Genomic DNA, 11,878 nt, shown 5'->3' with positions numbered 1-11,878 from the left:
AAATTATTTATTTAGTGTTAAATAAACTATCAAATCAAGTATAACTAAATAATTACTCTAATAATTAACGAACTAATTGATAAATATTTGATTCATTTCCACCTTTAATTTTCAAAATGCGTTATGCTCCATGTTTTAATCTTCTTCATGAAGTTGATACTTAACCGTATAATCCCTTTTCCATTGATGTTTTCAAATCAATACTGATGAATACCATGTTGTAATCTTCGTCGTGGAATAATTAGGTATATAATTTCTCACCTTTTTTACTATGTTTCAAATAGTGCTCCTTGTTAGCGAATACATGTTGTAATATTTGACATGTCTTATGTTCCCCCCAAAACAAAAGTCTTGAGTTAACTTCCCTATTTGTCCCTAATTTAATTAGTTTTCTTCAAAAAATTCAGAAAAATAAGAGTTGTTCTACAGGGATCCCAAATGGGGGACATGTGAGGTGTCAACCCCTGGGTGTATGATCTACTGTTCATGCATCCAAGGGTTGACACCTCACCTGTCCCTCCTTGGGTCCCATGATTTGGGGTCCCCAAGGAATTTTTCGTAAAATAATGACTATAACCCCTGATTTTAACACCCAGCCTTATGAAATATCCATAAATACAGTTCAACATTTATATACAAAAAATAATAGATTTATACCATGACAAAAATTATGTTATTTTAACTCGCTTTAATTTGAAAATTTGAAGGAACGACTCCTCGTGAGACTCGCCTCAAGAACCTTGGCACTTCGAGGCTCGTTCCAAAGCCAAACTGCCACCTCTCCATCCGAAACCGAAAATTTCGTCTCTCTCTCCCTCTCTCTACCCTTCAGCGACGTCGTCCCCTCGCTCGCTTCTTGACCCACAACCCAAAAACTATTCACAATGCTCGCCCGTTGGTATGATCACCGTCTCCTTTTTTTTCTTCTCTTTTTTAATATTTTCCTTTTTTTAATGATTTTTCTTGGTTTTAAGCTCTAATCATACCACCTCAACGAAAAAAAAATACACCAACCCAGGTGTAATTGTGCAGGTTTATTTGGTCCTAATTGAAGATTGAGAGCCCACAATGGTAAATTTCTCATATGCAACTTCATTCATTTGCCATTTTATAACTTTTTTTTTTCCTTCTTGATTTCTGCTCCCTTATGTTCAGTAATTTAGTTTATATAATGCGATTGTTAACCTAAATCGTAGAAGTTAGGGTTAATGTCTCAAATTTTAGCTGATTTAAGAGACATTTGCTGATTGTATTGAATCTTAATTCCTGATGCATTAAATTTGTTGATTTTCCGCATTGTTCGCATAAGGCTAGTTGTGTTAACATCGGATCATTCTGTTTCAATTTGATACGGTTCGCTATGATTACAACATTTTTGGGGAGTTTTATTTCATATTTGAAAAATAACGAATTTAGAGGAGGAATATCGCCAAAAGGAAAAATAATCAGAGGAGGGATTTTGAATTTTTGTAAAATTGTAATTGAAACATTTGGTACTTTTGGTATATTCTTCAGCATCTTGGCGACGAGGTCAATGAGACAGTGTCTTATTTACCAAGTACCAAGTCAGTGACTAATATGTCATGTTTAATCAGCAAAAGCCCATAGAAACTGTTGTTTTTTAATGAATGTTGTGTGTGTGTCAATCATTTTTGTGTTGGAGTGATGCTGCTTAGCTTTCGCTTAGTTCAGGAATTAGTTTCAATTTGCATGCTGGAAGATAATCAACAAAATTAACTTTTCATTTGTATGTAGCTTGTTTGTGCTATATGGGTAGATTGGTTCATTTATCTACTCTTGATCAGCTGCTCACTTAATCCGAACAGAACATGGAAGCTCAAAAGGATGACGTTTAAATAGTACTTTCCATCTACTGGCCATCAGAATGTAGTAATACATTCACTCATTCGGTGGAGAATTTCAAAGGACAATGGGCATGTGGTGACTTAAACTTGTCAACACTCTCAGTTGCATTTCTCAACTGAGTTATATTGCTTAATGCTAATGAAGAGCAAATAATCAGCAGCAGAATTCGAGCACTTGAGACATTACTAATTGTATGTAAGCAAAAGTTAGTTCATGCAGAATGGTATAAGAATCTACTCTCTTAAATAAAAAGGAATGTAAAAGATTACTACATAATTGGAGGAAAATATCAGCAATATATCGATGCAAAATTTTAAGGCTGAATTAAAGAAATGGAACAATATATATATAGATTTGGGTGTTAATTTCTTAACTAAGTGTCATGGTTAGCCTAAATACTAGTAAGAAACACTTCACTGCCAAAGGGTGTTATGAGAAAAATATATGATCAAAACTGAATCCTTTGTAGTGAAGCTTAGGTTGCAACCACACAAGTGATTCGTGAGAAAATTGAGATTGGGTAATTTCACAGTCTGAGATATTTTGATATTAACATGGTTAAAATGTTAGAACTAGTCTATTTCTTTTTTCTTGTTAAATGCAGGGCTTCTCTCTATAAGATGAAGGAATATATATTACTGCATTAAGATGTAAAGCTTTTGAATAGTGGAGTTGACAAATATTCTGAAGGTAAAATGTCAAATTCTAGTATACTCTTCACATGTTCTTCATTTGAGATGCTTGGACATTGCTGTTTTGTTTCATTGCCGTAAGTGTCTGAAGTAGAAACTAATAAATTTCTGCAAATTGGCATATATTTAAAAGTACCAAAGATTAGCATGAGCAATAGCGGACTAGAACTTGTTTCATTTGGCTCTATTTGTTTACATGTAATTTTCTATTTGGATGGAAATAGGGAAGCAAAAAAAGATCCGTATTTGCGGATATATCTATATCTGTTTCCTAATGGATACAAAGATGGTAGTGAATATCCATATCCGATAGGATATAGTTATAGATACAGATATGGTGTGAAATATCTGGATCCATATATGAAATATCTAAATATATGTTGATCATATTGTTGCAATTGATTCAATCTTTATATTAACGGATTTGAGGTTAATTTTGATGATCAAGGGATTTAATCTTAGCTTTCTAGATATAACAAACATAATAACAAACATATTAATAAACTCTCTTGTATCGTATGAACTATTTTTTTAATCTTATCTAATTTTCTCTATCTATTTTATATCCTCATGTATATCTGCATTTATATTCATATCCATATCCGCTAAAATATCCATATCCGATTTTAGCGGATATGGATATATGAGTTTTCCTTACCGAGATAAGTCCTTATTCGTATTCGCATCCATAAATTGATAAGCAGATACAGACATGAAAAGTATCATATCTGAGCCGTGTCCGATCCGTTTTCTCTCCTAAATGGAAGAGTAAAAAATGATTTGAAATTAGAAAAGTTTTGTTTTCTAGTTACTTTTTTCATGTTCCTTTTGAGATAAATATTTATGAAACTCTCCAGTCAATAACATCACTGGAAGTACTATGTTTATGTTCCTTGCTGCTGATATGCATAATTATAACTTTTGGCTCCAAATCAAACCATATTCTAGATTGCAGTATTTTTCCACATGGGAAATTATAATAAAGCATGAATTTTCTTTTCCTTATTTCCGAGAAGCAACATAAGAATAGACATTTTACATCATCACGGACAGTAAGTTGTCAACCAATTTTCTTTTCCTTATTTCCGAGAAGCAACATAAGCATAGACATTTTACAACATCACAGACAGTAAGTTGTCAACCAAGCTTTTTGGGACAAGCACTAGAACACCAGAACATTTACTGTGGACCAATGTTTTAAAAAGCTTCAGCCTAGGCCTAGGCGCTGCCCACCTAGATCATGAGAGCACCTATGCGAGACCGCTTATGCTGATTGCACCATTATGTCTTGATCGTAATTTCCTGTTACTACTTGCACGTTCTCTAACATCCTCTAAACTCCTCCGACCTCCTCCACTGACAATGAACACCTCCTCCAACTCCTCGACCTTCAGCAAAACCTCCTCCGCCATCAGTTAAACTAAAACAAAAATCCTCGTAGGCCTGACCCCTAGGCGCTAGGTGCCAATTTGGCAGTTAGCCATGCCTAGATGTTTCGATAACCTTGATTGTAATTAAAAAAAATGCCTAGGCATTAGGTCCAACGCCTAGGGGCTTAGCGCTTTCTTACTTGACCCCTTAAACTATTAAATTTTTCATTGCTTATCCCTGAACTATTTTGGTTTTATCTTACCACCTAATCTACTTATGCTCTGAATTATTATACTCCTGGAATTATTTTGAGTCTCGCCTTACCTCTTGAACTATCACTTCCCTCTTGATAAATACATTGAGAACGCTCACAAATTAATAAACAAAAAGTACTTAAGGTGATAGTTCAGCGGGGTAAACTGGGACGGATTTAACAGTTTAGGAGGCAACATGGACCAAAATTCAGGAATATTGTAGGGACTAAAAATGGTTCAGTGAGTAAGTAATAGTTTGGGGGTAAGTAGGGTCTGAAGCTCAAAAATTAAAACTGTGTCTGTATGCCAGAACTATTGATTGGTTATATAAATTAGTGCAGATAATTCAAGGACCGATAATTATGGAACAAACATCCCATATGGCAATGGAACCTCTGAGAGTTAGCGAAGAACTCCTGGCTCGTCGCCTCAAGAACAGAGATAGGCAACGAAGATACAGAGCAAAGAAACGACTTGAAGCAGATATGAAGAGATCACATATTTTGCCGCAGCAGCAACCAAGGTGGTCAGTAGAACCGCAGTCACCAATGACTGTCTTCCCATCTGAGACTTTCATACCTTCAACTTACATGGAAATTCAAGCAAACAATCCTACTACAAATGCTATAACTCGTGTGTATAGTGGTCGAAAATGGAAGAAAGAGGCAAGATTCGCGCACCAATCTCAAGCATTGGGGATCTTTCAATCTACAGAAAATGCTTTGTTAGAAGTTGGTGTCAATACTGAACAGATGAGCAGTTCAAGCGGTCGAAGAGATTGGAAAGCTGATGCCAGAAACAAGATAGATGTGGTTGGTGCTCAGAGTATGCAGTTGTCTTTTGAATAGAGGAGACGATATTCAGTTGTTCAACTTCTCTAGTGAACGCATTGAGTATCAAGTGTCAGAAACATGCCCTTCTCTTTTGCCGTGTCAAAGCTTCTGAAAGTCTTAATAGTTGACAGTATACAGCCTCTGTGCGTTACATTTTATATAGTTATATCGAAAAATTTCTCGTTATCGTGGTGGGGTACGCTGACTAGTTCTCCAATGTGCTGGAGTTGTATTTTGTTTGATCCTATCCGCAATAGAACATCTCAGGACCACTAGTATTCTTATGAGGGGATAAATGGATAAAGGTACACAAATTTATTATCTGTATACTCATTTTATTTCCACTTGTTCTGCAACATGTCATTAGTTATAATTTCTGGTGAATAATGGAATTTCAAATAATACAGGCAATTTGTTTACCGTCTCCAGGATAAACAAGATCAATGATGGCTAAGAAAGAATGGGAAGATGATATAGACAAAATTTTCTGCCAAAATGCTTAGATAACTAATTTTGTAGAAACAGTGACACAGCGACAGAGGCATAAGGAAAACGCAAGATGCATAAGCCACGAAATAAAATTTACCGCTGAGAAAACTGAAAGGGATGGGCAAATTTTTGATTTAAGCTCTGTTAAAGCAAACAATATTTGACTAAACTACATCACTGCTTGCTAGAACTTTTAATTATTTATGACTATTTTGCTGCTACCATTTTTCAAATATCCATCAGAAGTAGAAAATTTTCTTTCCCCCTACAGATATTAGATATCAGGATGTAGACATGACTAATGAGCAGGCCAACCATATATCTTACCGAATACACATTCTCTGAAGTACGCAAGGTATTAGTTGAGCAATTCCACTAAATTAAATTTTCCTGCTTGAATTTTTGTGAAAGAGATGGGAAAATATGTTATTTGAAGAATGAAAACGTAAGTACACCATAAAATGGAACCCCATTAGAGTATATTGAATTGTTCAACAACCAATGTTAATGCTCAGAAGATAAAAATCGAGAACAATTCCATTCATTTCGAAGTTTTACAACCTAGGCATGAAGAAAAACATCCAGGAAAATGGATAAATTTTAATACCACCGCACCCTTAGGATGCCCTGACACAAAACAAATAACCTGCTACTAACAGATGGAAACTACACCATAAATACCACGGCTACATAATCCGAGAACATAGTGATCTTCATGAAAACAAGAACAATACAAGGAATGGGAATCAATTGCAATTACTATGAAAACCATGAACACAAGTTTCACCCTAGATTTATCAACTCCAAGCAGTTTGATTGAGAACACTCTTCCTAGACCTGAGCGGTTCCTTGAGTAAACTGAGGATCCTCACACCGGTACTTTCCATCAGGACCAATTCCAAATCCTTTGGGGTCTGCGAACACATTCTCCAACAACTGGCTTCGAGGAGGCACAGGGCTTTCATCTGCAAACTTCACAGCATCTTCAACCACGTCATCAATCTTTTTGTCAATAGCCTTCAGCTCCGATTCAGTTGCCAGGTTCTGCTCAATCATGTACTTCTTAAAGGCCGAAATGGGATCTCTTGCAGCATAATGAGCTTTCTCACCTGACGCAGGAGAAAGTGAGATCAGAAAATAAACATAATAACTCTACAAGATGGCATATTGATTGAACAAAAAACTTGTTGAGTTAACCATTATGTAAACAATTTTGCTATATGAAAATATGTCAAGGGACCATGAATGTTGTCTTGTCTCTTTATTGCAATTAGTACAGATCTAAAAGATGAATTTCATTACCTGATTGATTTAGAACACCTCTCATATTACTATATGATTTTCTAATATCTATATTCTATCTCACATGTGTTGAGCAATCGCAAACTAGCTTTAGTAGATCAATAAAACAAGACAAATACCCTTTTTGCAAAGGCTTAAAAAACCACGTGAGTTTTGATTTCCTTTCGGTTTCCAGAATTTCATGGGTTTCAGCCTTAAGGTTTCTTTTTCTAATAGAGTTCGAAATTGAGACACTACATAAAAATTTATCTATGTTGTAGATGCTCAGTTGTAGAGTAACTCATAAATTGTGCATATTCTGAATTACAAAACGTGTGGAGCCTCTATGTCACCAATTAGTTCAAGCATATTACATATAAGACCGACTAGGACATATAAGTATCAACTATAGCCTATAGTGAATAAACTATGAATTTTAAGCCCCTTAAAGCCAATGAGGAAAAAGGTACTATAAATAAGATCCACAAAAGAAAACATTCATCCCAAGGATTTATCTGGATTTGGTTTAGATGTCTAATACTGAAGTACTACACTAAAATGACAAACCATCAAACTAGTATGTACCAAAAATCTAGATCATCTATAACTGTTTCCCATGATGCAGTTCCAAATCATCTAATATTTTAAGTATCATAAACCTTTCAACGATAGCAGCCCACCTTATTTAACAAAAAACCGAAATTCCTTAGACCGATGGTATGTGTAAAGGAAAATGAAATCAAGCATTTCCAAGGCACAATACTTGGCACTTACTCCATAACCAGTTGTGCCTGCTTGAACATGGAGTTATGTTTAGGAATTAGGATAAACAGAGTTTCATGCAGTAGCTTACCCTGACTCTAAAAGCATAACAAAGTTTCATCTATTTCAAAATTTGGATAACCATTTATCTCAACCAAAAAGTTGAGATGACTGCAGTTATCAAAAAACCTCTCACACATCTCTGATTACAATTCTATCCTTTTCTTATGTCAAACACACATCAGGAGTTGCCAGTACCCAAGTTAGAGCATGACTCAGTTGACATGACCTGTGCCTTCAATTAAAATTTACCTCCAATCTTTAAAACTCCACCAAAACGGGTCTAAGCTAGAACCGAATGAGTATGGAATATAACTTGAAATCCTCCTCTGTTAAAACAGCTTGCAAATCATGAACTACCATTCAAGCGCCACAAATATTTGCATCAATACAAGCTATTATGCCCTAAATTCCTTCACCATACAACTTAGATATCTTAATACATAACATTTCAAAGATAGATGAAAAAGAACTGCCCAAATCGAGGATTTAATAGAATGTTCAATGACTAAGGAATGAAAGATCCAAAAGTAATGATTTAAATTGTTCCTTTTAGAATAGCCCCAAATGACCAACAGCCCAAATGCCAATAGCAAAAAACTATTATAAGCAATTGATGTCACCCCTCACTAATTTCACGTCACAAAATGGCAAATAAATACATACAATAAAGCATCATGATAGCTAAATGATAGACCAATCAACATTATCCAGAGGCAAGCACCAAAAGAACGTAAACCCTGACGTATCTTATACCAATGTCATGCTCATGGGCTCATGGCATGACCTGGTTCATTTGAAAGATTTGGCAGTTACATGTCGTTTTGTTCAGAGCATCTAGAAATTCTTGGTACTAACTAATACCAGTATTAGAAAGAAGAAAGAAGCAATATTCTAGAGAATGTACAAGGAATTTAATAACCCTAGACAGAATGGAAACTGGCAAAAATGAGGAGGAATAAAACAAAGAAAGATCTTTCATAACACAAGGGGGTAGTTACTTCGACTACAAGAATGCTTCAGCATGGACTCCACTGACATTGATAATTCTAAAAGGAAAAAAATAGCAAACAATGACAAGGATTGTAATTTTTACATAAAAGATCACACAACAAAACTTCCTAGTAACAGGTCACACCAAATACTTACTACCCATCAGTTATAGAGGAACTCCATACATTCCCAGAAAACAACTCAACTCCATACAAATACCAAGAGTTTCCATCGCAATTAATGCATGGCAAGTGATGTATCTAATTCTTTGCAGTAAATTATCTCATTAAAAAAGACGTCATATACCTAACTACTCAGCAATCAATTTTACGCAAACTATGAATCTGCCCTAATCATGTACTCTAACATTTCTGACATGCCATTACAAGACCGTAACAAGCATTAGCTTCAACCAAGCAATCAAATTTTCAACAACATATGAACAAAAATGAATCAAATAGATTATAGAACATAATTGACACAAGTGTAGCAAATCTCTCACCAGGGTCACGTAGCTCATCAGGGTCAGCAAGTGAGTGCCCTCTAAACCTGTAAGTCTCACACTCGACCAAAGTCGGCCCCTCTCCTCTCCTCGCCCTCGCTATTGCCTCTTTCGCCACCTCCCTCACCTTCAACACATCCATCCCATCAACATGCACTCCGGGCATCCCGAACGCGGGGCCCTTCCTATAGATCTCCGGATCCGAAGTCGCCCTCAGATGCGACATCCCGATCGCCCACAAATTGTTCTCCACCACAAACACAATCGGCAGCTTCCACAGCTGCGCCATGTTCAGGCACTCAAAGAACTGCCCGTTGTTGCAAGTCCCGTCCCCGAAGAAAGCGAGAGTCACGTCCATATCGTCCCGTGACAGCGATCCCAAGACCTCGGCCTGTGACCTTGGAGCGCGAAGCGGGGCGTGGCCAACGGGATGCCTCGCCGATGAAGGCGAAGCCCCCGAGGAGGTTGTGGGGCTTGGAGAACATGTGCATGGACCCGCCTGGCCCCTGCAGCAGCCGGTGGTCTTGCGAAGAGCTCGGCCATGACGGCGCGGGCCGGGACGCCCTTGCTGAGCGCGTGGACGTGGTCGCGGTACGTGCTGACCACGGTGTCGTCGGTGCGGAGTGGCGGATGAAGCCGCGTCGAGACGGCTTCTTGGCGTTGTAGAGATGGACGAAGCCGAACATCTTGCCCCGGTAGTACATCTGCGCGCACATGTCCTCGAAAAAATCGCCCAGGACCATGTCCTCGTACAGATCAGCCCCTCCTCGCGGCTAATCGTCTGGAAACAACTCCTAAATTAATTTTTGATTTGCAAAGCCGTTGGGGGTTATTTTTTTTTTTATTTTTTTTTTTTGGTTACGTACTTCAAAAGTCGCGGCGGCATCCGTAGCTTTGAACACGCTGGAAGAAACAGCACGAAGTTTTGACGCGACGCGGCGGAAAGGTTGAGGGATCGGCGAGGGAATCCGGTCGCTGACGGGGAGAGAGAAGGGAGGAAAGGGACTGAGGGGCTTGTTGATGGGAGGAGGGGGGTTGGAGGAGGTGAGGGGTGGGAGGGGGGGATCTTGAGGGCGGAGATCGACGACATTTTCCGCTTTCCTTTTTCGGAGAAAAAAAATGAGGGGAGATCTGGGGGAGCTGAGAAAATGGAGGGGGGAAGAGGAGAGAGATATATAGAAGAGGGGAGGGCGGAGGCAACGAGGGGGGAAGGCTTAGGAGGAACCGTCAGGAGCGTTGGCTGCTCTGATGATGAGGCTGAGGAATTTCGGGAGGGGGCGAGGGCAAGAGCGTAAATAGTTTCAAAACGAGGGCTTCATATTGACAGTGGCAAGCTGTTGGTCACGTGACAGGTTTGGTATGAACCTTTCAAACTCCACGGCTCTGTGGGAACAGGGAACCAACAAAGCTTTTGAGCATTGCTCTTGTTCAGAAAAATATAAATAACGATACACTTCCATTTATCACGACGATAAAAGTGCATTGTTTTTAAAAATTATAATAATAAAATTGTATTAAAATTTTGATTCGTGCTAGTAATAGATTGTGTGAAGCTATACCATAGGGGAGAAAGGTTGGTGTTTGGTAGGCAGTTGTTTGGTTAGGGAAATATGACCTTTTCTTTTCTTTAATTGCTTTCCTTGGTCAAGACTTAAGTCAGAGATGTGCAGCGAGTCCAATTTGTAAGCGTACGATTTATACGGATTTTAATATTTGAGCATCTCCAACAGCTTCCTTATTTTATTGGTATTCTCATTTTTTGAAGAATTTTTGGTTTTTTTTTGTCTAAGAGTATCTCCAACAGCTTCCCCAAAATTTTCTCCAAAATGAAGAAACAAAAGTCATATTCTCCAAATTATTTTTGCTCCAACTCCAACAGCTTTCCCATTTTGAAAAATCACATTTATTACAATAATAAAGCTCTCTCCAAAAATTTGGAGAATGCTGCAGATTTGGGGAAGGCTCCCTATTTTTTCTCCTCCTTCCCTATTTTGGGGAATTGGATGGGGAATCTGTTGGACCAAAAAAAACCTCTATATTCCCCAAAATTGAGTATTTTAAGAAGATGGGGAAGCTGTTGGGGATGCTCTAACACACTCCTTATCTCATTCCCCAAAATAGGGAATGGAGGAGAAAAAAAGGAGAGTCTTCCCCAAATATGGGGCATTCTTCAAAGAGCTTTGCTACAGGGACCCAAAATATAGGACCAATAGGGGGGACAAGTGAGGTGTCTCCCCTCCTATTGGATAATGAGTTGGTCATCATTAATGCTGGCCAACTCATTATCCAATAGGAGAGGGACACTTCACTTGTCTCCTTTATTGGTCCCATATTTTGGGTCCTTGTGGAATTTTTCTTCTTCAAATATTTGGGGAGAGCTTTGTCATAAATATAGCACGTTCTTCAAAACGGGATGGATGAGAAAATAAATATAAAACAAAATCCGTAATTATAAAAAAAACATGGGTCAGTTCCAATGCATAAGAGCATCCCAAAATAAGGATGTAGAATATTTTTATTATTGTAATAAATACAGGATTCTTTAAAATAGAAAAGCTGTTGGAGTTGGAACAAAAATAATTTGGAGAATATGACTTTTGCTTCCCCATTTTGAAGAAATTTTTTAGGAAACTGTTGGAGATGCTCTTATTAGGTGCAAACTGATTAATACTATTTCACGAAATGATGTTTGTTTTTAAGCTGACTAAATACTGACGTGAACTTAGTTAGATATTAGTTAGATATTGCTCGGCCATGAAAACTCATTATTTATAC

The 11,878-nt window shown here is 37.7% G+C and overlaps 2 protein-coding genes across 4 annotated transcripts; one reads left to right on the top strand and one right to left on the bottom strand.

The window, feature by feature from the left end:
- On the top strand, positions 724–5,343 carry LOC109837110. Of its 3 annotated transcripts, none has more exons than XM_020405202.1 (3): positions 724–898; positions 1,033–1,071; positions 4,525–5,343. In XM_020405202.1, the coding sequence occupies exons 2-3, from the start codon at positions 1,069–1,071 to the stop codon at positions 5,029–5,031; spliced, it is 510 nt and encodes a 169-aa protein (XP_020260791.1). In that variant the 5' UTR covers positions 724–898; positions 1,033–1,068; the 3' UTR covers positions 5,032–5,343. The 3 variants fall into 3 exon arrangements, with proteins under 3 accessions (XP_020260791.1, XP_020260789.1, XP_020260790.1); XM_020405200.1 differs by having other exon boundaries at positions 1,019–1,071; XM_020405201.1 differs by having other exon boundaries at positions 975–1,071.
- Positions 6,023–10,387, bottom strand: LOC109837109 (pyruvate dehydrogenase E1 component subunit alpha-3, chloroplastic). Its single transcript, XM_020405199.1, is given in 7 exon segments — positions 6,023–6,614; positions 9,104–9,534; positions 9,536–9,605; positions 9,608–9,631; positions 9,634–9,762; positions 9,765–9,884; positions 9,973–10,387. Coding segments are annotated over 6 exon segments (1,014 nt in total). The 5' UTR covers positions 9,847–9,884; positions 9,973–10,387; the 3' UTR covers positions 6,023–6,336.

Source organism: Asparagus officinalis, chromosome 4 (genome assembly GCF_001876935.1).
Source record: "Asparagus officinalis chromosome 4, Aspof.V1, whole genome shotgun sequence".
Classification (NCBI taxonomy): Eukaryota; Viridiplantae; Streptophyta; class Magnoliopsida; order Asparagales; family Asparagaceae; genus Asparagus; species Asparagus officinalis.
This window is presented reverse-complemented; position numbering and strand designations above follow the sequence as displayed.